This window comes from Lepisma saccharinum, chromosome 14, assembly GCF_977018435.1.
Source record: "Lepisma saccharinum chromosome 14, izLepSacc3.1, whole genome shotgun sequence".
NCBI classification, from domain to species: domain Eukaryota; kingdom Metazoa; phylum Arthropoda; class Insecta; order Zygentoma; family Lepismatidae; genus Lepisma; species Lepisma saccharinum.
The window spans coordinates 69,401,096-69,426,666 of NC_139242.1; the positions used below are offsets into that span (position 1 = coordinate 69,401,096).

At 38.1% G+C, this 25,571-nt stretch overlaps 1 protein-coding gene across 2 annotated transcripts in view; it reads left to right on the forward strand.

Moving 5' to 3' along the window:
• Positions 1–323: 323 nt before the first annotated feature.
• The window catches only part of LOC145998997 (uncharacterized), a 53,017-nt gene continuing 27,769 nt past the window's right edge, over positions 324–25,571 (forward strand). For both annotated transcript variants that reach the window (XM_083135850.1, XM_083135851.1), the window contains exons 1-4: positions 324–620; positions 6,140–6,244; positions 22,051–22,944; positions 23,467–24,115. In XM_083135850.1, coding sequence (XP_082991976.1) covers positions 403–620; positions 6,140–6,244; positions 22,051–22,944; positions 23,467–24,115 — 1,866 coding nt within the window. In that variant the 5' untranslated portion in view covers positions 324–402. The remainder of the gene's footprint in view (positions 621–6,139; positions 6,245–22,050; positions 22,945–23,466; positions 24,116–25,571) is intronic.

Genomic DNA, 25,571 nt, shown 5'->3' on the forward strand with positions numbered 1-25,571 from the left:
ATCGGGAGTTTAAGCCTTTCTCTCGCAAACGTCACAAGTCAATCTTAAAGCCAGGGGAAGGATAACTGCTCGTTTTTCTTGTCGCCGTGGACATCGTCTTGCAATCCTCCAAGACTAAATCTGCACACGCACACACACATACTCACACACACACATACAAGCGCGCACGCACATTAAAGCCGACGCAACGTAAAGAGAGCTAGGATGGTGCCGAACAGTTCCGAAAGCTGCCGATGTGCCCCAAGTCACATTCGGCGCGCTCCCCTCTCTCTCTCGCGCTTGGTACAGTACATCCGCCATGTTCCTCGGTCGATAGCAGCCGGGTATAAAGAAGATAGGATATTATAGCGCACACGTCCCGTTCTTTTTGTGCAAAAATCGGAAGCATTTAGCAATGTAGCGATGCCAAGGAGATCCTGTAGGGACGGGAAGTCATTGAGAAGATCAAATTGGAAATCTCGCCTGGTCAAAAGGGAAGCAGACGAGAAGCGCGTCGCCAAAAACATTTATATAGGTGCTACCAACGCTAGAAGATGGATTATACTGAAAAGACAGCTGGCATACAGAAGCGATGTGGACTTCGTAGCATACTTGCTGGACCTGGCGGATCCCATCTTAGGGTGAGTAACAGGAAATGTGACAGTTTGTGGCATGTTGCGATCCGAACAGATGTGATCCATCAGGGCGACATTTCGAGGGGGTGTGGTCTGTGTGATGATGGTTCGGAACGGAGATCACACGGGATACTGGATGCTGTGCGAATGACGATCAATAGATTTCCCGCCATTTTCTACCCAACGTGCTTTGCGCGACTGATCGCTTGTCGTCTGCCACCAGTGGTATTGCGTTGCGATAGGGCGAAAAGGCAAAAGCAAAAAAAGAAAGAAAAACAGAGCTGTGAATTTTTAACTCTGTTCAACTGAACGTATTAAACCGATGTATTGAACTGATGGACAGTGGAATTTCTAATTATAAAGTTCCAATCAAGAGAGAGGAATTAAGCAAACTCGATATTCGGATACAGTCTGTTAAAGTAAGAAATGCATTCCCAACAATGAAACATTTATAATTTGGTTATCATTTCGTACGCACCAAAAGTTTTCGAAATTTGTATCGAATGTATGTATATATATATATATATATATATATATATATATATATATATAATATACTGCATATCTATAAAGAAAACCATAAAATGACACATAATTCGTTGAAGTAGTTAACTATGGAGGGAGCAATTCATTAAATTATACTATTTAACAAAGTTGTGTGTGTTTGGGGGGGGGTAATGTAACGCACGTACGCTTTGTGTTTTCTACAACTACACCACAGATAAACGTATTTACGTTTATCTGTGTACACACGATATTTTCCTTACGTTATGTTGCTAAATGCAGAACGGACCAATTTATTCCTCGAAACAAATTTCTTCTTCCACAAATTATGAGTATTTTAGCAGTACCGTGCCCAGAATTTTCCAAAAAAGAGGATATGATTATAAAAGAAGAGAGGTTATGTCTTTTTTTAGGAGCCAGTCCTATATTTTGCTATTTGTCCCAGCATTTGACTTTTTTCTTTTAGTAATATCGCCCAAAGTGGGGGTATGACCACCACCAACCTCTCCTTGGGAACGCCACTCTATTTTAGTGACATATTCATGGGAAGTTTTGCATAACTTTTCTGTTGTAATGACGCAGAATGAAGTTCAGAATGTGTACTATAAAGCATAAAAGTTAAACATTTCTTGGAGAAACGGTAGAATTTTTCTTTTTTACAACATATTCGAAGTAACAAATCGCTTAACAAAACATCGATTCAGTCACCAAAACGGAAAAGTTAGACTAGGCTTTTGAGGACTACGGATGTTGTCAATTCAGACGAATCCAACTAAACAATACACAAATAATAATAATAATATTAATTACAAGGCGGCGACGTTAACATTACGCCATCGGGGAGGCCCACTGTATAAAATATATTTGTAGTGTTGCCGGCCTCCGTGGCGGAGTGGTTAGCTATTCCCGGCCTGGCTATCGATGTCATTTGCGTGTCCCTTCATCAATTTCATCATATCATCACTCATCTTCATCTTCACGATTAGCCAAAGTGGCAGAAATGCGAAGTAAATTAAACTCTATCAATCAATATTTGTAGTGTTGTTGCTGAAGCTCATCCATCGCCTGAGAGTTAGGCAGCACGCATAACGACATGCAGGAAGTGGGTATTTCAGGATCCAAGCATCCCATTTTCATTCGAGATGACTGTATCTTAAAGTGAGGCCACGGCCGAAACGTTTTTCATAAAATGTTAAAAATTCGATTCTTAAGGTCGAGGGATACAATTGCATTCACGAAGCGATCTACCCGCCCTTGTGTAGGGCCAATCACGAACGCTCATGGAAGTATTACTTCTTAACGTACTCTAGGAACACACTACTTGCACAAAGCACATAAGCGAAAGTACTTATAACTTTTTTAAAGAACACTGGAAAAATGACCGTTTAAGGCAGTCATTTTCTGCTGCCGTGATCGTTTTAAATCGTGGAACGTCTGTTGGTGCAGGTCCTGGGGCCGAATTTCATTGACTATTGTGTAGTATTAACAGCCATTACACAGTTAATCTAATTAATGAGAAATTAATGATACCGCTTTTTAAAAAGACATATTTACGGTCCACGTAACTGCAATGTATAATGATTACCTATCTTTATGCACGATAAGGTATTCAAATTTTAATAACAGACATTAATTGAAGAGGCACTGTTAAATTTTAACGGTATGATATTGTAAAATTCGCGGTAATTCCAATAGCGTAGGAACATGTTAGTTAATATATCCACACAGTGCTCGAAGTGGAAATTCCTAGTTCCGGAGTGTGCGGGGATGCTGTACCTATGGAAAGTTTCTTAACTGGAGATATAGCCTCCTCCCCACCTCCCGAACTTCGACTGTAACTAAACAATACAGATGAACGGAAGGGAGAAAGATTGAATAAGAATTGGCTCTTACGAAAAACGCCAATACATTGCTCTGATTAGCGAATTTCATTCTGCATAGGAAATACATGGGAGTCCAAACCCATTTTATGATATTTTAATAATCCATAACGTAGAGCTCTTTTGACAGAATTGAAATCAATGCGAACCTTAGGAGAAAATGTACGTGATCCCTCTTCGGCTAGAGCAAGACCAACATGTGAAAAATTTGTTTAAAGGATGTCATATAGATTTATTAAATTCAATTTCAAGTGCGGATAAATACAAGGGCGAGTCAAAATGAAAGTGAGCCAAGACGATGTTTTGTGCGGGAAAACAAGTACAGTAGAGCGTCGATTATCCGAAGTAATTGGGGGACATGGGTGTTCGGAAAACTGGTTTGTTCGGATAATCGAACTGTACATGTTTATTTGCCAAAAAGAAGTAGTACTGTACAGTAAATTTATTCATAAAAACAGGCATCTCTTTAAGTATGTATTACAAAGTAACGTACAAAGGCAACTTTAGTAGGAATATATAGTATGTGGTACAGTTTATTAAACAAAAATATGTACATATTACATACGCATTTTGCATGAACAATACACACAGTACACAAAATTAACGTTTAAAAAATCCTTTATTTTGGTCTGTCTAAGCAAGCCTACACGCTTACGAGCAGCTAAGTCACGTACTTTTTTCATTACAGATATCTGAAAGTGAGCGAGTACACAGTTCGGTTAAGCGGTCGTTCGGTTGACCGACGTTCGGATAATCGACGCTCTACTGTATATTTATTTTTATATCACCTTCAGATTCCACCTTGAAGGAGAAAGTCTTACTGTCCAAAATGAGTTTCAACACGTAAAATCAATGTTACAAATTTTATAATATACAGGGTGTATCATAAGTAATAGCGCAAACTGACACAGTTGAAAGTACACGATAATAGAAGCAAAAAGGTCTCAGTAAACATGTGTCTGCAAACGAGCCGTTTTCGAGATAATTGCGAATGTGTGGTTACAAGCTGCCACTGACTTAATTGTAAACGTCGTCCTAGTTGGTAAAATGCTAATAATGTGTACGAATGTGTGGTTAGAAGCCGTCACTGATTGCATTTTGTAAACATCGAGTTTTTTACTCCTTGCGCGTTCCGAGGTTTCCTCTTTGTTTACAAAACAGAACATTTCCGAGAGGTGGCGTTGTAATCAAAAGGATGGATACAATCAGTACAGAGAATTGTACATGCTTGTGACCAATTCCGAAATGAACCGGGCGTGTTCGAAAGAATTGGAAACTGCATCTAGATGCAAGGACGACACTTTGAACACCACCTTTAACAGGTACGAGTGTACAGCAATTGTAACATGTAACATACTAACGTTTGTTAAAGTAAGTAGAATGTTCAATAAAAGCAATTAGATCTCCAATGATTTTTGTTACTGTATTATTACCATGTTACCAACTAGGACAACGTCTACAAACAATGAAGTCAGTGGCGGCTTGTAACCACACATTCGCAATTATCTCGAAAACGGCTCGTTTGCAGACCCATGTTTACTGAGACCTTTTTGCTTCTATTATCGTGTACTTTCAACTGTGTCAGTTTGCGCTATTACTTATGATACACCCTGTATACCTAGGTAGATATAAAATAAAAGTAAATTCCGTGACGCAACAACTGGTCAGTGTATCGAGTCCCATTGACTCTGCCATGTAGACCGGAGTCCGCTACTTTTCTTTGGTTGTTGTTGTTTCAGGTAGCTTCACAGTTGTTCTCATCAAGGAGATCGCCAGAAATTTTGGTATGGAGAATCGGGTCGTTGATGTAAAGTTAAATAGTAATAATAATAATAATAATTAGATAACAATTGCTATTATAAACTCTTAATAATAAACCGTTATTCTTTAATTTATTATTATCATATCCTGACAGAGATTCTTCTACTCGATATATCAATGAGTGAATATCCGGCACAACAGTTTTTTTTCTAATTTTTACATTTCATAGAGTTAATTCACTGAAATGCACAATTATTCTATATTTGTTATTAACTTTCACACACGTTGTTAGAAAGTTAGGGGCAGTGCTTGAAATGGAAAATGTTAGCTGGAGGGATGTTTGGTTGAGCATCCGAGTTAACTGGGGAAGGGGGGACGGAGATGCTCCTGTAGTTTAACATGGTGACAATGAGACAACTGGGGGATGCTTTGCGAAAAATTTGTTAGGAAATTTTAGTCATGAAATTTACGTTCCTTGACTTCATTTTTGGAATGTTGAAATCTCATGGAATCATTTATTCCTTGAATCAAGTGGTGGTACATGGAAAAATGAAATTCTCACCTGATTCCTACGTTTTTTACTCAATTGTTCCTGCTCGTTTTTTCCTTGGGTCACCCTGGAGGAAAATCAATTAACTGAAATTTATTTCTGTTATGGACCGTCAAAATAATAAAAGTTTGGGTTTTCTAATTTAATAATAACGATGCCAATTTCCAGGGGATCGGCTGACTAGCTTGATCCCTCGCCAAGCTCACGGTCCTCACGATCCTGAGTCATCACCGAAAGTTTTTGATTTCCCTAGGTCGAGCCAATTTGCACCGCAACTTCAACTAACGGCTGGGAAACAGCGAATCAGCGATCAGTTGAATTTTCTTCGACTAAGATCGGGCATTTTCGAGTCACAAGGTACCGAGCGTTGTTCGCGGGACGAAACAAATGAGCGCTGAGTTCACCACATGTTGCCAAACGTACTGTAAAGCGAGAAAGAATCTTATCGAGCAAGGGTACTGTCTGCACCAGAAATCAGCGAGGCAACTGCACACGCGGTCCTGAGCGATAGTTTACAGAAGGACCACCCACAGGTCGGAATGCAGGCGGACACGCAGCTATATAAAGACAACTGGCAAAAACAGAAGTACGCTTGGCAACGTTGCTTCGGGAGAGCGATGTGATCCCTTCAGCTTTTACTTCGCAACTGAGTTTGTTGACGCCCATCGGACGACACGCCCCCGAAAATGATTGGGGGACTTAAAGCGCCAGAAATAGCCATCAAGGTCAACCGCCAATTGGAGTTGCGATCAGTATAACTTAACCTAATGTATCGCTAACCTAACCTACAGTTATGTGAAGCTTGAAAGAGTGTTTTTTCTCCTTTGCAGGAAAGAAAAGCTTGGATTGAAATCTAAAGGAAAAGATGATGACGATAAAAAGAAAGATGGAAGTGATCTACAGAAGGCCGACACCGAGGAGGAAACTACAGACAGGTAAATATAGCCATATGCTCTAAAAGCGTAGCGGGTTTTGAATACAAGTGGCATAACCCCACCGAGAATAAATCTGAGAAAAAGGTGCGAAACGTGAAAAGCAACATAAAAAAGTAATTTTGGATTCTATGTCAAAGTGCCCTTAAATCTCGATTTTTAAAAATATATGCAATGCTGTAACTTTATTCTATCCTGTGAGTCAACAATCTAATATTTTCATTTGGATAATCATTCTAGTATTATGCTTAACTAAGGTAGAAGGTATTTAACATATTGTTCGTTTATTTTAACTTTTTGATTTACTTTTGTTTTGTATTGTGTCCCACCCGTGAAACCAAAGAACAGTTTATTTCTCCTTCAGCTCCACTAGAATATTAAAAGGACAATTAGATTCTCTTTGTCTTAAAAAAATAATTTTCGTAATTTGAAAATACACAGAAATTAAAATAACTCTCTTATTAAGTAAAGAGGCAGTGTATTATCTGTCTCACCCGTGACACAAAATTGTTCACTTACAGCTATAAATCTTGGAAAGTATGTTAAGGGTAGTTATGTTTAATCAACAGTGTTTAGTTTCATAATTCATTGCACAATCTACTTTATTGTAATGTCAAAAATGTAGTCTGTGTGTCCTACCCGTGACAATGGAATGCCCTAATGAGAAAATAGACAGCAAAATAAAAAAAAAAGTATACAACATGCATTAAGTAGTAATATTGGGAATAATATAGGGTTGCCAGACGTCCCGTATATACAGAATTGTCCCATTTTAAAAAACAGGAATAGATTTTTTAATGTTTAAAAATGTTATAAAAAATTAATTTAACTATATCCATGTCTACATAATCTGTATGTCCCGTTTTTTTCTTTTAGAAATCTGGTAACCCTAGAATAATATTAAGTCTAAAATGTAAAATCTCACATCGAAAATTTAACACTTCCATAACAGTCAACTGTAATTTCATAATATAGTCTTAAAAGAAAATGTATAATTTGTGCTGTAACAGAAAAAAACTGTGTTATTTGTTGTGGCTTAAAACAGAAATATGTTAAGAATTCACTATTCTTTAACCTTCTGAAATAATAGAAGAGTTGCAGTGCTACAATTGGTAGAAGCTACTATGTTTCGGAATAGTAACTTCCACAGAGCTTAAAGTTAGTTCACTTGCCTTTTAAAATCTCGCAGCCCTTTAATTCTCTCCTAGGAAGACAAACTGGAGTGCATCAAAATTAACTCTAATCGTAAATAACTCTAAGTTACTAACGATTTATCGTTAATTTTAGCTTTCTTGGAGGAGCAAGTGCTTAATTTATATCAAAAGGGTCACACACAGGACTCGAAATGGATCGGAGCTGACCGGAACGACGTTTCCGTTCGTGTACGTCTAAAACCTTCCCGAACCTCTCGTCATATAGACAATGGACCGTTCCGGTTCGTTTATTTTTTTAGATTCATTGCTAGGGCTCGGACGTTGAGGAGAAATCCTTTTTTTCCCCTAGTGTCCGAAGACGAGGCCCAACATAATATATTCAATTTTGGTCATTGTAGGCCAGAAAAAGGTGGGGTTTATTTGTCCTTTTTTTGCCTTTTCGGCGTTTTTGGCTTATTGGTCCTTTTTTAGCCTTTTTTTTAGGTCTTAACGGCTTTTTTTGCGACTTCACCTTCTTTCGACTACGTTTTTACTGCCCATTCTCAATTCGAATCATCAGTTCATCACCTCTTAAACACCCTTTCTGTAGTAAAGAAATAATAAAAACAGAAATAAATAAATATATTTGAACCATCCCTGAAACAAGAGAAAAACATTTTTGGACGCCTGAAGCAGATAAGGAGGTGCCGCGCATATTCATTAAATATGTAATTAAAACTGAAGTTATTAATTAATTTGGATCACATTTATACGTCCTTTTTCCGTTTTTAGGTCCTTCTTTTTTGATATTTTAAGGTATTTTTATAGGTTTTCAACTTCCTTTTCATTACATTTGTCTTTAAGTATGAACTAAATTGTTAACACTCTCTAATAGTACAGGGTCAATGAATTTAGTAATAAGATGTGTCTTATACAGCGTATACTGATACACTTCCATCTTCTGAAAATGCGCTGAGGCGGGTGCACAGTCATCGGTAATGAAAATGGGTTACCTATATCCTGAAATGTTTGCTTCCCTGCAAGGCGTTATGTGTGTTGCCTAACTCTACGGCGAAAAGTGAATTTTATTAGCAAATTTTCAATGGCACCGCCTTGCAGGGAAGCGAATATTTCAGGATCTAGGTTCTCATTTATATTGCCGGTGACTGTACATATTACAGCCTTTATAAAGCTTCCACTTGTATGTGGGGATGTGATACGCAAAAGCATGCCCTCTTCGTTAATAAGTTGGAGACAAGTATGGAGTGCTGGAACTGTAACCAACACACTATCTGCAGTATTTCCTTTCTTTTCTTAATTTTCTCTTTTTCGTTGGTTTTCTGTCGTCCTTTCTTCTTTGAACCGATTAACCCATAAGTGAAAATTCAAGTCAGTCAAACAATAAATCCAATTCATGGTCATTTGGGAAATAACAATGTGGAAATATATTTCACCAGCACCACTTGATTTTTCAAATTACTTTTATTAAGACAAAGTATTGAGGATATGTACACTTAATTCATTTTTCCCTCTTAGCCAAGCAGACTACTATCCACGATTTTCGCCTGTGTAAATTTTTAAAATGGAAGATAATTCCAGAGAACTTGTATCTAATGTATTTGATATTATTTTATGTTTATGTAAATATTTTAATATTAACTGTTATTAATAATAATACAGCGCGTCATTTCACTAGTCGTTAATCTCATCGCTTTAGTAATCAGAGACAAAAAAACAACACCATTTTAACGGAAGTAAAACGTTCTGTTTCATTAAAATTTCCATTTCGTGCCATGTAAGTAACTAGAAGTAATTGCTATTAGTTTCGTTGTGACGTTACTTGAAGAAAGTAACTGAATAACTCGCTTAACAAGTTACAGTTAACGTTACTCGAAAAAGTAGCCGTTACTTTTAACTACATTTCAAATAACTTGCTACTTCCAAATACCGTCCTGACCTATAGATTGGGGATAAATTTTATTTTCAGTTTCAACAACATAATCCCGGTCTGGACATAAGTGTTCTTTGCGTGTCCCTTCATCAATTTCATCACCACTCATCCTCATCTTCGCGATTAGTCAAAAGTGGCAGAAATGCGAAGTCAAATAAATAAATCAGCCGGCCCCTGTGGCGGAGTGGTTAGCATATCGCGCTACGACGCCAGGGGTCCCGGGTTCGAATCCTGGCCTGGGCATGGATATTTGTGAGTGTCCACTCATCAATTTCATCATATCATCACTCATCCCCATCTTCGTAAATTAGCCAAAAGTGGCACAAAAGGCGAAGTAAAATAAAGCAAATCATATCATATCACATAAATAAATCAATCAATCAAACAGCATCTACTATGGTCGAATATGCGAAGCCTTACTTCCACGCCATGTAGGTTACAATCGCATTTACAGTGAATATAACATATTACTTGGAAATATTAGCAAATTACGTGACACATTGCAGTTCAAAAATGAATTTGTAAAAGAATCTTGAGTAAAAAAGTTCCACAAACTTCTAGAGATGTGAGGGAAGGAACGTTTTTGGTCGAGAAAAGATCAGGACAGAGAACAAAATCCAGGCATTCGGAATGGGAAATATTCAGGAAAAAGTAGCAAAGATTTTAGTACGAGAAGTAATTTTTTCTCAATTTCTTAAAATTTCCAACAATTTCTTAGACTTACAAAATTTACAAATTAATCACTTTTGAAACATGGCCATTCGAAATATTTCAACTGTTCAAGATCCAGAAAACATGGAAGGTGTTTTGCAAAGTCAGGATTGGGACGGATATTTATTATTATATTATTATTTGATGATCCGAGGAAGTGCCAAGTACACAAGCATACTTCTCAAAGAAGACACTTTTTTTCAGATTTTCCTGTGATTTTCTGTCTCCCCATTGAAATACCTGTTTTAATAGTTTTTCTTGTATGTACGCATTGCTTGCATTGTAGAATTATTTTCCTGTAGTTTACGGTTATTACAAGCATAAGAAAACAGTTTTTCGTTGTGACGTTTCAGGAGAACACACGCTCCCTCCATCAGAAATAAAAATGAAAATAAAACAGACTGCTTCTTTTCACAGTTAAGTTGCTTTATTACAAGTTACAGTTGTGAAAAATAAGTGCATAGTGAACTAAATATAATTTGCAAAAAACTAAGAAAGATGACTAATATCGACTAACAGTTGATAGGGTCAGGAAAAAAATATCTCAACAATGTAACATTATATAACGGATTCTTTTTGTTTAAAAAATTGCTAACCATTGTTATAACTGTATCTTTAGTCAAAATGAAAATAAATGTCTGATGAAGGGAGCGTGTGTTCTGAAACTTCACAACGATAAACTGTTTCCTTATGCTTGTAATAACCGTAAACTTTTAGGAAAATAAGACCTGTTTTCGTGATTCAAGTTACGTGTTACCTAAACTGTAGGACATTTAGGATTTCTTTCGAATTCCTCCCGGACGCCAGACTTAACACTAAAATATATAACATTTTCGGAAATAAGAGGAAGTCCGGTGGCCCTATTTATGGCATGGAACAATGCACAGGGAACAGCTCATCTTTTAGATATTTTTTATGTTACTTTACCGTTGTTTTTACTTGAAAGTCCTTGGCATATCACACATAATTGCTTTTGAATATTCCCATCCTTGGTAAGAATGCTAATGAAACTTGCTGTTTTATGAATAACATAATTATGTTGTAGAGGTTCTGATGGGTATGAAAAATACGCTAATCAGAAAAAAATGTTATGTAAGTATTCCCAGCGTTGTCTTCTTGAAAAACCAGTTAGGGAAAGTACGGAAGAAAACCGTTTTATACACGGCTCGAAATGGAAATTTTCACGAGACGGGACGATTTATTTTCGTTAACGTGGTGTCTTTTCTGTTTCTAGAACGACGAGATAACGACTACTGAACGATACGCTGTCTTTCAATAGTTAATATTAAATTATTTATATAAATATCAAATACATTTCCACTTATGGAATTTTCTTCCCTTTTTGAAATTTAAACAGACGGAAATCGTGGATGGTAGTCAGCTCGCCCAAAAAAACCTAATTAAATGTACATATCCTCAATACTCAGTCTTAATATTACTTACTAAAAATAAGTTTGTGCAAGTGGAAGATTTTTCCATATTGTTATTTCATGTATAATAAGGAATTGAATTTATTGTGTTTAGACTGACTTGAAATTTGACTGACACGACAAATAATAATAATTAACAAATACATAATTGAAAACTAAAATCACAAGCCACAGAAAGGCGAAGGCAACATTGACGCCATCATACTCTGCTAAGCTCCCTCGCGGCAACAACGTATCTCCATGCAGAAGGAAAGCTTATATGAATTCTATGTACAGTTAACGGCAAAGATAATGGTAGGCAAATTGTCCACCACTATTTCATTACTTTTTTCTACATCCTGTGTTGATTAAGAAATGAAACTATGTTGTTCTCTGCTGATTGACGTCATTATTTCAATTCATTGTCATCACATTGTGTAATACAGACAGAATGAAAATGGTGGTGGACAATTCGCCTATTGTTTCTTTCGCCGTTGGGTGTACTACTAAAGAGTAGTATTAACGATTTATTTCACACTGAAAAGGAAAATTTAGTGACATCTAAAAAACAATTAAAGGAACCGGAATGATTTGATTTTTGTTATTTAGAGTCGCTTTTCCGCCACTTGTGGCCAATCGTGACGATGAGGATAAGTGATGATATGATGAAATTGATGACGGGACAATCGAAAAGAACACACATGCCCATGTCGGGAATCGAAACCGAAACCGCTGTGATAACCACTTCGCCACGGAGGCCGACACGAACAGGAACGATTCGTCACCGTTTGTGACGAGACGGAACGGGAAGGTTCCAGATATTCACGAACCGGAACGCCGTTCCGGTCTGCTCCGGTCCATTTTGAACCCTGGTTTCACCCATTCAATCATCAGTGTTTTAAACACTTGTAAAAAGAACATAGACAAGTGTTTTAAACGTTTAAAACATGATACTTTAAACACGTTTCTTTTAAACATGCCAACCACGGTGGTAAGTAGAAGCATGAGTCTTTGTTGGTACCAACTAAAACTCCCTATAGTGCCAAAGTCAGGCAGATAAGTGGTCCAGATCTTCTGTGATGCTGCCTTTTATACTCTAATTGCTCTCAATTGCTACCAATGCTCTCTCCATTCTCGTGATGTGAAAGCTGTCTTACCTAACGTATAGGCTTAATAGCATTATGTTTGCATCGTGTAGGATTACTTTGCATAACCTAATTGCGAGAACTCTTACCTTTAGTTTAAGTAATGCCTTATTCAACTCAGGGCAGTGCCGGATCTACAAGCCTCAAAACGCCGCAATGCGGGGGGGTTGGGGGCGGAGACAAGTAAGCCTTTAGGGGGTCCTCAGCTATTGAGATAGTATTGAGATAGTGGACAGTTCGTATATGCGTATGTAAAGAATAAACGTAGTTACTCAGGGGTACAGAAACTAATATAATATATAAAAGTAAAGGTAAAGTTAAAGTTCCCTAGCCGCTTTAATTATGCGGGGACAAAGCCGGAAAAATTCCGACCTTAGGTCACCCCCCCCCCCGAGTTTCCTGCGTGGCAGCCAGACTAGAATCAAATCAGGCCAGAATTTCAGGAGAAATGCATTGGTGAAGGTTTCTTCAACCTATCTTTAATCAGCAAAAAGTTATGACTGCATGATTATAACAAATGTATTATTTTCCAGGTGTGAGAAAACAGTGTCATATGTCACATCACCCCCTTCCCATTTAAAAATTTTGAGTTCAATTCAATATGGCGGCCGTCCGCTTGGAACACACTAATTTGGTTCCCCCTAAGCCTAACCTGTTTATATCATGACCAATTGTACCCATCCTATCTCGTTTACGTTTTATAGGGGGGTTTTAAGGGACTTTTGAATCACCCTCTAGTCCCTTATATGGGACTTTGTCAACATGAGATCAAGAAATACACACACACACACACACATTATATATATATATATATATATATATATATATATATATATATATATTATACAGTATATATGTATGTATGTACTAGGTCGTTCAAGTCAATCGGGGACTTTTTTTTTAAAAAAAAATAGAAGAACAAATTTCAAAGTGTGGTAACTGGATTTATTTTTCCACATAACCTCCTGCTACAGTTATACACTTATCCCAGTGTTTAACTAACGCCTGGAATGCTTCCGCATAGAAGGATTTATCATTACGGCGGAACCATTGTAGGACAGCATTCTTCACTTCATCATCAGTGTTGAAATGTTTTCCTCCAAGGAATTCCTTCAGGGGTCCAAACAGGTGAAAATCACTTGGCACTAAGTCAGGACTATAGGGGGGGGGGGGGGGTAATATCTCCCAGCCGATTTCCTGGAATGTTTGGAATGTGTGTTGAGCGGTATGCGGTCGTGCATTGTCTTGCAAAAAGAGAACACCCTTTGTGATGAAACGCGGACGTTTCTTCCGTAAACTCTTATGCACATCACGCAGAACACGGCAGTAATACTCACTGTTGATAGTGACACCATGGGGTAAAAAATAAACGTGTAATAAGAGTAACGTGTTTATCCCAAAAGACACTTGTCATCACTTTACCAGCAGACGCAACTGTTCGAAATTTCTTGGGAGGTGGTGATTCCGTATGCTTCCACTGCATCGATGCTCTTTTGGATTCTGGAGTGAAATGGTGAACCCATGTTTCATCACATGTCATGATGCGATTCAGAAAATCCTGGCCTTCCATGTCATAGCGGTCCTTGAGTTCTCTGCAGACTTCAACTCTTCTGTGTCGGTCAAAAGCGGACAGCTGCTTTGGGACCCACCGTGCACTCACTTTTCGGAACAACAAATGATCATGAATTATTGTGTTCACTGTTCCTAACGACAGATTACACACCCTTGCAATTTCACGACAGGTTATGCGACGATTGTCCAGGATCAGCTGCTCCACGCGCTGAATGTTTCCAGGAATGATTGCCGTGGGCTGTGATCCACCACGACCGGGATCGTCAGTAATAGAGATACGGCCATCTTTGAAGCGCTTACACCATTCAAATGTCTTACTGCGACAGAGTGTCTCATCACCGTACTGAGCCTGAAGTCTTCTGTAAATTTCTGCAGGTTTTCTGTCCTCGTTCACTAAAAACTTCATCACAACACGCTGTTCCATGTAGCCATTCACACTGTTGTCCGCCATCTTGAATAACGATCTATGCAGAAACGCGGGAAATGGGCGCCGCCTACCAGTAACAGCACACAGTTGCCAGTTCCTACTGCATACAAAACCTCCAGCCTAGGCGTCTATTTAAACCTGGAAAAAAAAAAGTCCCCGATTGACTTGAACGGCCCACGTATCTTTGTATCTGCGTTGTGTGTGTGTGTGTGTGTAAAGGTAGGTAGGTTGAGGGGGCCTTTGGAAATATTTTGCGGGGGGGGGGGGGCAAGATTTGTAGATCCGGCACTGACTCAGGGAGTTGGAGGGCGCCGGGAGTCGGTCACTATAATGACTATGTAACGCCTTGTAAATAACCACATAAGAACAGGGAAATAAATAATGTAAAATGCGCAGTTCTGTCGTAAAATCGAAGGACAATTTTGTCCTAACAAACTTTGACACAGTCAATAAACAAAAATATTTTTGTTTTAGAGGATCCGGAGCACTTGAGACAAAATTTGTATAATCGAGGGTCTTCGTCTTGTCACTATAGTCTCGGTTTCGTCTCGATTTATAAACACTCGCCTCGTTCTCGAAGGGCACAAACTTTCAGTGTATAGAAATTATTAAAGGAACCAAGTCTTTTTCTTCAAAAAAAAAATATTTTTTTTGTTTAACGCGTCGTTTCGAAGCAATGGATATCCGAAAAACGGGACTTTATCCTGAATATATGTGCAACCACACAGTACAGATTCATAATTCCCATCAATGGATTGACTTTGTAAAATAATATTAAAAAAATACTTCTGTAAATTATCAGATAGATATTCACTTGGCAAGTCGCAGAGTAACGTAAATTTGACTTAGGTTAATATTTCAAATACCGTACCAAAGTCCCGACGAAATCGAATCCTGACAGCAAGTATTTTACAGAAATCTGGCTGATTCTTGGTCTCGTCTCGACAATTCTCGAAGGAACTGGTCTCGTTCTCGTCTCGGTCTCTTGTCGCCATCCCTAATAGGTAGGAACCTGGATTTTTCGCAGACGCGAAAACACCGTAAATATGCTAATTGTTGCAAGAATAAAGGTGTTTATGTACGTGCAGTGACATGTTCTGAACACATTTTCAACCATTCTAAATCGCAAAATAACCCGAATTTGGCACAAATACAGCGAAAATTCAACACTTGTGTTTTAGTCTTAAAAAATAAAATAATGTATAACGTGCACATTTTTCAAAATTTTACACAAAAGAAAACTGTGGTGAGTGTTAGACATGAAATATTTCCGACAACCACATGAAACCAGGTGTAAATAAATGGTTGTTTCCCACGAATATTCACTTTCTTTCGGAACATTTTCCGAAACTGGCGCCAAGTCTGGCTCACCTGGAAAAAGAGCCGTAACGTCGGTATTAGTAGCGCGAGAAACATTTTGCATTACTGATCGAAGTGACGCGATTTGGGCGGAGATCGAGTGGTCACCTACCGTCACGCAGGAGCCGTAACGTCGGTGTTTGTTGCGCAAGAAACGTTTTCTACTACCGAGGAAAGTGGTGCAATTTTCGTGGAGATCGAGTGCGCACTACCATCATACAGAAGCAGGGACGGCGACAGGGGTGGGCACGGGTGGGCAAGCGCCCACCCAAAAATTCCTGTGCCCACCCGATTGCCCACCCAATCAAATTCAATAAGTACATATACTCGGGGATATATGAATGATTAAATATTCAAGTGTAACCTGGTGTTCATAACAAGTACATTTTACTTGTAAATATTATCTACGCTGGAAATGTTCACATATTATCAACCCATAAAAAGCCACTTTTGTCATTGTTGAAACAAAAACTGTGATCAAATTAATACTTCCATGTTTAAAAGCAGCTAGTAGGCTTAGGAGGCTCAAAATTATGCAGGGTATGATCAAGATTAAATCAGAATTTAGGGTGAACTTGAGGGCTGCAGCTCCGGGCCTCCACTACGTATATAAATTCCGGCCAGGCTATGGTTAAAATAATCTCCAAATAAACAAATCTAAACATCATCTTAGCGTTACTTCCACCTGCAACACAATAAATTATTTCGGCTTTTTAATTAATATTAGAATAATTTAATCAAGAAGACTTAGTTAGATGGGCAGGCCATGTGACACGAATGGCAGAGGAAAGAATAGTTTACAGGATTCTTGTTGGGAAACCTGATGGTAAGGGAACAGTAGGAAGGCTAAGACGAGGATGGAGGGATAACGTTCAGATGGACCTAAAATAAATCGGTAAGGATGGGAAAGATTGGATTGATCTTGCCCAGGAAAGCTTGTGTTGGTGCAGCCATAATCCTTCGGGTTTAAGTATGCTATAGAGCAGGCATGTCCAACGCGTCGATCGCGATTGACCGATCGATCGCGGGGCGTTTGTTGGTCGATCGCAGTTATCTATTGTAATTATACGAATATACGTTATTTGAATTCAACTTCTATAATGTATAATGGCTGAGTAGGTACAATTTTTTGCAAAGATTAACGATTAATAGTTGCTCACTGCCTGTTGTGACAATAAAAAGTAGATAACTGCTTGATTGAAGTTGGATATGTTATATAGAGTATAATATAATTTTAATTAGCTCTGCATTGAAATTCCAGAAGTGTCCCTTTTTTTTTCATTACAATTGTTATATACCTGTCATCTTCAAATATCAATATGATATACGAAAGATCAACTTTATATTCGTTCTACTAATAAGAAGGAATCACAACAATCACTACAATACCGAAGTGAATAAATTTTAATAAATCAGTTATATATGGAAAAAGCTATAGAATTATTCAATTGCTAATGAGTGGCTTATCCTATTTAGAAATCCTCGTTCCACACATAAATTTTGTCACATGAATCAGCCGAAAATGTAAACAGAATCTGTAGATGCAGCTGAAGTAAAGAAAACAAAATTATGTCACGAAGTATACAGAAGACGATTTTGTTAGTTTGTTTCTAAGCCCACTTTTATGCTCAGATAGGCTAATCGGGACTAAACCTACAGTTTAACGTGTAGTCCGAACCCGTGTGCATTGTGCTTCCACCAGAGGACGGGAGTCGAAACAGGACCTCTTCATTATAATGCGACAGCGTTATGCCATTGGGGGAAAAAATATACAGAAAGAACTCGCATCAAACATGGCATTTTATCACCACAGAAGATGCGTCTATTTTAAGAGAGTGATTGCCTGAGACAAATATTTGAGACTTTCGGAAAACAACGTCATTGTTCACGGAATTAGCTGCCTTGATCCACTAATGAAACGCTGTGTGATTGAAATTACCACCTCAACTTTCTAAGAGGTATAAACTAATGACACTCCATTTTTGGAAGAGTAAGTTCTGGTTGATTTGTTTTATTGTAAGTCATTTTTCTGCTAATTTTAATAATGACGACGTTATAAGGTTCAATGGTGATTAGATGAAAGTAACGAAGGTACGAAAACAAACGCACGCTGACAATCAAAATACAAATCCTCATAAATTATTACTTTGACAGTGGTTCCAGGCGCCAGGGACTCGTTACCCTGAAAGAATAAAGTTTCCAGGGTATACTGCACAGGATAGAGGTTGACATTCTAGTGTGTTCGAAATGGTCACACCATACAACCCAATGAAAAATAGATGAAGTATTACTGGTACGATGATCAACTTCGATGAATTCCTTGTGTCCTAAATCATTTTGTTACTTCAAAAAATATGTTCATGTAACCAACCATACGTGTATTGCTTCTCCCGCATTAGTAATATGACAGTTCTTCAGAAAACGAAGAGCAACTTAGCTAATAATCTCTTACATTCTGAACAGATTTCTCAATCTTACTTGTTTATTACTTATGACGAGTGATATTTTGTCAAAATAGCCTAGAGATACTTAATGGACAATGAACAAATAATTTGTTTTCCGTGTGTGTTTTAAATCATCCTAATAAGAAGTTCATTTTAATCCAAACATTCAGTGGCGGCGATTAGGAGGAGCGGGAAGTGGGGGATGCAGTTCCCCAGCCACATTTTACCACTTTTTCCCCCGCACTATGGCCTCTTTATGCTAAGCCTTTTATACCAAGAAAACGTATATTCAGGGGTGCCCACGGGGGGGATTATCGCGCAGGCTGCGCCATCGAGATTCTTTGGGGGATTTTTCCCTTCAAATAACGTAAAATTGAACATTTATATATTTTTCCAAAATACAGGTAAAAATTTTACACCTTAAATTCACCATATTTAATCCATTAGATGAAGAAAAGAAAGCGTTTAAGGTCATTATTGAAGGTGCGAGGGGGGGATAAATATCCAACTCTTATATGTTAGGCCTTAATTGACACGTGGGTTCTGGGGGCAATTCTGAATTATACGTTGGAGGGGACAGTATTCAACTCTAAGTCTTAGATTATGGCGGGTATTTTAGTTAGAGGGGCACTGAGCATTAAGGTATCCAATTCTTGTGTATTACTATTGTCTTAGAATGTTGCAGAAATTCTGGTGTGGAGTAAAAAAAAAAAAAAAGTAAAGTGCTCCCCTGTGCATAGCACCATGCCATGAAGGCGTATAGGGGGTGTGGGGGTAACGCCCCACACTTTCTTGATCCGGTCGTGAGTGGGGGTGATGTGATCAGCATCACGCCCCTGACCGCCTTTACCCCCAGGGTTTCCCCCAGGTACCCATGTTATTCGACGCTGGGTGAGCGCCGGGGCCGCTTCCATCGTTAAAAAAATTCCCGGATTTGAACCGGCCGGGGATCGAACCCGGGACCTTTAGCATGGTAGTCAGACGCGTTACCGACTGAGCCAACGCGGCCTGGTGTAGAGACTGAGAATTAATTTTTTGGAGGAGGCAATATCCACTCTTCAATATCAACAGTAAGTCTAAAATTGGCAAGGGAATTTTTGTGGTAGGATTGAGTATGAAATTTAAAGGGGGAGATAGGAAGCTCTTGATAAAGTGTTAAATCTTAGATTTTCAAGGGATTTCTGTAGCGGAGAGAGAGAGTTTGAACATTAAATTTTGGAGACTGTATTTAGCGATATGGTATCCAAACGTTTTCGACCACGAACGTGCCAAAACAGAAGTTGGAAAAGACTAAATATCCCGGGATCCTAAGAAAGTATTGACACCCCGTTAAATTAATATTCTTGAAAGCCTGCAAAGACATGGATGTAAAAATTTTCTTGCTTGCTTCGCTCGCAATAATGTGTTTGTTACAACAATGCGTGTTTTGCGCTTTACTGAGGTGGATGTGAATTTTTATGCTATAGCTGCATTACAAGACATGAGCGATATTCTCCATATTCATGAGTAACATCACTTCTTAGAATATAGTGCTTAGTGTTGGTATACTGCTTAGGGATTACGATATAGTTTCAGGGCGCAAATGATATGATTTGGGGGGGGGAGGACATGATTTTTGTGGGGATGCGCCATTGGCCTTGGGGGGATGGGCACCCCGGCGTATATTGTCCTTGCCCCTCAAATGTTGGCACCCAATCGCTGCTACTACAAACATTCAGATAATTTCTCAGTTGTACAAGCTAAGAAAAGTAACCCCCAAGGAGTAAGAAAACTCTTTCAGTCAAAAACTCATACGATGAAAATACTATGCTCAGGAACATGCATTTAAATTACGAGAAACTTCACGATTGTCTACCATCGCACTTTCTATCATTGTCCCGAATACATAAAATCAAGTATGTGCCTTGTATTTGCAACACAAGCTTAAACCTAATTCACAGTTATTTCACTGTATTAACATGAATGAAAGAATGTGATTAGAATGTATGGCTGGTGTATGGCTGCGCATGTGTAAACACTTCCTTGAAATAATTTGTCCATCAGAGACAAAACGAAAGGAAATGGAACAAGATGGGAGAATAGATTAGAAAAGAATAAAGAGGAAAACAAGGAAAGGGAAAAGAAGTAAGAGGAAAATCGGGAGTGTAAGAGAGAGGGGGATACATACGTCTTACGTACACATACATGATCTTACATTTATACTGCCCACCCTAATCTATCACTTTGGAGCTTCTGCCCACCCGGTCGAAAATTTCTGGCGCCGCCCCTGTACAGAAGCCATATATACATCGCACGAGAAATGAAAAATAACTTCTTTAAACCTCGTTCCCAGTGTATGAAACTGTCACAAACCATTTAAAATACTCCTTTAAAACATAGCGAAGATTAAATTTTAGGCATATTTAGCAGAAAAATGTGTTACAATAAAATCGCAAATTTTGGGGAAAATAACGAAAAAACTAAGAAAAATAACGCAGATTTTGATAATAAAAAAAAGTAGCACAGAAAAGTCGAGGTTTTATGGATGCCTTACGAGGATTGTGCTCTTGCTGTTTGCGCACGAATATTAAAAAGAAATGTAAATGAGGAAGATAACATTTACCCCCCATGCAAGGAACAGGCAGTCTAATGTGGTACAGGGATTGCCAAAATATATTTTTGCCCCGGGCGCTGAAATCTCTTGCTACCAATGGAAAATTTCTGAAAGAGGACACACACACACACAAGTACATTTTGAACAATGTATAAGGCTTGTAATGCGAGATGGATCAGTTGTTGAACGTGTTTATCATTCTCAAATAATATATTTCGGTGATTCCAACTCATTATTCTACCTGTTTAGGTTAGTCGCAGTAAATGATGAAATAACATTAAAAAATAATGCCATTTTTCGATTCCACTAATTTTGATTTATCAATATGAGAAATAAACAGTTATCAATTATAGGGTGAGCCGGCCCCCATAGCGGAGTGGTTAGCACATCGCGCTACGACGTCAGAGGTCTCGGGTTCGAATCCCGGTCTGGGATGGATGTTTGTGAGTGCCCATTCATCAATTTCATCATGTCATCACTCATATTCCATCTTCGCAAATTAGCCAAAAGTGGCACAAAAAGCGAAGTAAAATAAAGCAAATCAATCAGTAATAGGGTAAAATCTCCAGTAAGATAATACCAGTCAGTCCCCCTCTCTGGAAATTGACACTGTTCATTTTAATAATTTTAATTACAATATTTCCCAAACTTTCAAAAATTTTCCGTGATTGAGATGGGTAAAGGCCATAACAAAATATGAGAAGGATATGTACCACACTGGTGTTTCAAGTAAAAGTTTCTCCCCAAGTATATAGTATTATTATTGTTGTTATTAATTCATAATAATAATAATTTAAATATACTACAGTGTTTTGTAATGTTATTGTAAAATCAATTTTTGTATCAATAACCCGACTCCTCTTACAGAAATGACTGGTGAATTCTATGTTCATTCACACATTGCACTCAGAACACCTCTTGACAATGATTGTGGTTATTATTACACTTAATCTGCATTGTATCACATGTATGAGGCGGTGCTGTCTCTAATAAAGTGGATGTTCAGTGTGTCATGGAAATATGGAGTATTGCAAGATCATGATTTAGCATTATTTTCTTTTACAGTACAAGTTCTCAACAAGCAGATGTCAGCGATGATGGAGAATGGAAACCTAGTGGTGGAGGCCCACTGTCAGATAGACCACTGCGGAGAAGTCCCCGGAAACAAGCCAAAGCTCTCAAGCTCCATGTGCGGCGGAGTGCAAGAAACATTTCCAAAGACGGAAAGGAAAGAGCTGTCAAAGAGAAGGAGAACAAAATTGAGAAACCATGTAAAATTCTTACAAAAGAGGAGGAGAAGCCAGTGGTTGACAAGCTGGAGAAAGTCCCCGTGGTGGTCCTTCACAATAAAGTGCACGCTGACATCACTGACGCAAAACTTAAGGTAGAATTAAATAGAATTACCGAGGAACCAAAGCAAGCTCCCATTCAGGAGGAAGCAGAAAGTAAGGATGATGCTGAGGAACTTGAAGACAATGAGGAGTACGAGAATGCTGATAATGAGGATGAAGCTGCAACATCCAAGGAGAATGAGGCTTTGGAAGAAATGCCGGAAGAGCTGTCAAAAGATGAGGGCGAGGATGTAACCAAGGAACAGGAACCTGAGCAAGATAATGTGTTTGGTGAGAGTCAAGATGAGGAGGAAGAGGAGGAAGAAGAAGAAGAAGATGATGAAGAAAAGGAGGAGGAGGAAGAGGAGGTAAAACAGCAAAAGAGTGACAGTGTGGTTTGCGAAGTTGAGTCCCCTGAAAGCTACAACAGTCCAAAGGTTCCGGAAGACATTCACATTGAGGTTGGTGAGCGAGTGAAGCTGAAGAGAAGGAAGAAGAGAAGGAATCGAGGTGAAGGTGAGGATGAAAGATTGAGTGAAGAGGGGAAGAAAAAGTCAGAGGATTATGTACACAGTGGGAAGCACAAGAGGAAAAAACATAAGCATGGAGAGTCACACAGTACAAAGAGGTGAGTTGTATCTTTATTATAAATTCTGGTATCTTTGATACTATTTCATTTATAGTTTTAAAGTTGTAGCATATTAAAAAATGTTTGAAATATTTCTTCTTAGTATTCACTGAACTGAACTTACATGTATGACTGTTCTTTATATTGGGAAAATATGCATCAAATGAAAGATGAAGGGATTGAAGATAACAATACAGTAACCATGTCATGAATGATTCACAGAACCCGTTATGTTCAAAATGGCAGCATGTACCTATTGAGTAACACTTTCTCTTGATCACTTCTATATTTATTTTCTGTTTTAGGATATTGTATGTCACATTTATACTGTACTAGGTTGATTGTGTGAATGATGATTAGATAAAATAGATGATGGGACAAACACCATGACACATCTATGTCTCACTCAGGATTTGAACCTTCTACAAATATAGTGTTCATTCAGTGATATATTCCAATAAAATACTTTCCAAAATTGGCCAGAAAGTATTGTGCATTATCTTGGTTTAATTTCATTTACAGAAAACATCATGACATTCGTAAGGCACCTCAAGATGGCATTCCAAATGTTTCAGTTCAGCCGGTAGTTATTTCGAATGAGAAGCCTGATGATAGTGAAAAGAAGCAGCGAGTTGCCATCAAAATCAAGCTGTGCTGTGACTGCAACTCTAGACATGTGCAGGATGCATGTCCCTTGCAAAATCCACAAGCATTTATCAATGATTCTGTGATATTCAACCAGTGGTTGGAAGCACAAAGGACTAGTCCTTCAAAATGTTTGGAAGCAGCTAGCAATCACAGGACGAACTGCAATGGTGAAAGCAGTACGGATACATCGGGGAATGGTGAGGATGACGAGAAGTTAGGAAAGGACCTTCAGTGCTCTTCCAGTGATTCTAATGGTCCTTGCGGCCTTCTGCCGCAAAGCACCACGGAACAACCAACTCAGGGCTATGATTCTCCACAGACTCTCGACTCTAGTCATAAACGTTCGTTTGCGGAAGCTACACTACCGAGCATTTTAAGACTTGAAGTGCGTGATGCTGAACATGGACTCAGTGTAGTGATTCAGTGCAAAGTGAAACAGTACACGCAGTTCGGGCCTCTCATGGGGGAAAAAATTAAGGAGATGGACATTCCTGATGACTTCAATATGAAAGATATTTGGGAGGTAAGTAAATACCTTTCTTTCTTTTTCAAATTGGATAGATTTTCATTTAAATTTTATTGTTTGTTGATTAAGTGTATCTCCTTGCTGTAATTGTTTCAAATTGAATAATAGAGTTCATATATAATGGGATCACCACCAAAAGAACCAGTGCTGAACCATGTGTCCTGTGCATTGAACTCAAACATAGAGGGGAGGGGTAGAGTGCAGCAGGCTATCCAGTGGCCCAAAACGGATGAAGAGGAAGATGCAAGAAGGTTTTTGGTCAAAGGCTCTATTGTTTGTGGTCCCATTGTACTTTAAAACTGTGTCATAATCAAGATTCTGGAGGTGGGTAGTGATTATTTTCTCAGGGTGACAATTATGTGAGATATAGCTCTGCTTTAAAATAGCAAGTGATATGATAGTTAAGTTTCAGCAAGATATCACCTTTCTCTGAATTGTATAGTTAGGTTTCAGCAACTCTGAATTGTTTGCACTACTTGGAATAGATTTCCCAGAGACAAAGAATTCCTGGAAAATGTGGAAAAGTCAGGAAAATTAGCCTAAGGCTAAAAAATCACAAAAAAGTCTGGACATATATTCACTTGCAGTGAATAGGATTTTTTTTAACATTTGCAAGCCCTAATTTAACACATCAGATGTTCCTATGTAAAAAATACTTTTATAAAAAGGGACATCTTTCAACTGTAGCCATTAGTTTCATATTTCCACTAAAATAATATACTGTAATTAGAGTTCAAATAAGCTAAAACATTACAGAATGGTCTGGAAAGCCTGGAAAAATCAGAGAATTTTTTGTGCAAAATGAGTGTCATTTATGATTTTCTTTTTTGCTTAAATCAGTATTTCTATAAATTGAATTGCTTCTGCTAATTAATATATCAGGAATACGATTGTTTATATATGGCAATCTGCATTCAGCTAGCAATTAAGTTTCTTTCTATTACAGATTCTGCTAAATTATTGCATTGGGTAAATCAGCATAATAATGCTTCCCCTTTAATAGCTTGTAATCTTAAACACTGTAACCAAGATATACCCTTCTGTTGAATTCTTACTATTTATTTAATATTCTAGCTGCTGAACGGTTCCATTGGGATTCTCTCATCTGAATACAGAATTCTTAATAAAGAGAACAAGACGTGATATTTCTTTCAATTCTTCGTGCTCCTTCATTCAAAGTTTATTATCAATAAACAAGGATCTCCGTAACTTCACAACGTCAATTACAAGGCAGGAAAAGAAAGCATATTTCACATCCCATATAAACAGCAGAAATATGAACACACGTGGTATCTGGCAAAAATTAAAAGATTTAGGTATTGTTGATAAAACTCCAAATAATATTGATGCCCTTCCATCTAATCTTAGGGATGCAGATGTTATAAACAACCATTTTGTTAGTGTAACACAGAATCTCAATTTTTCTGAAACACTTATCCAAGAACAGTACAAT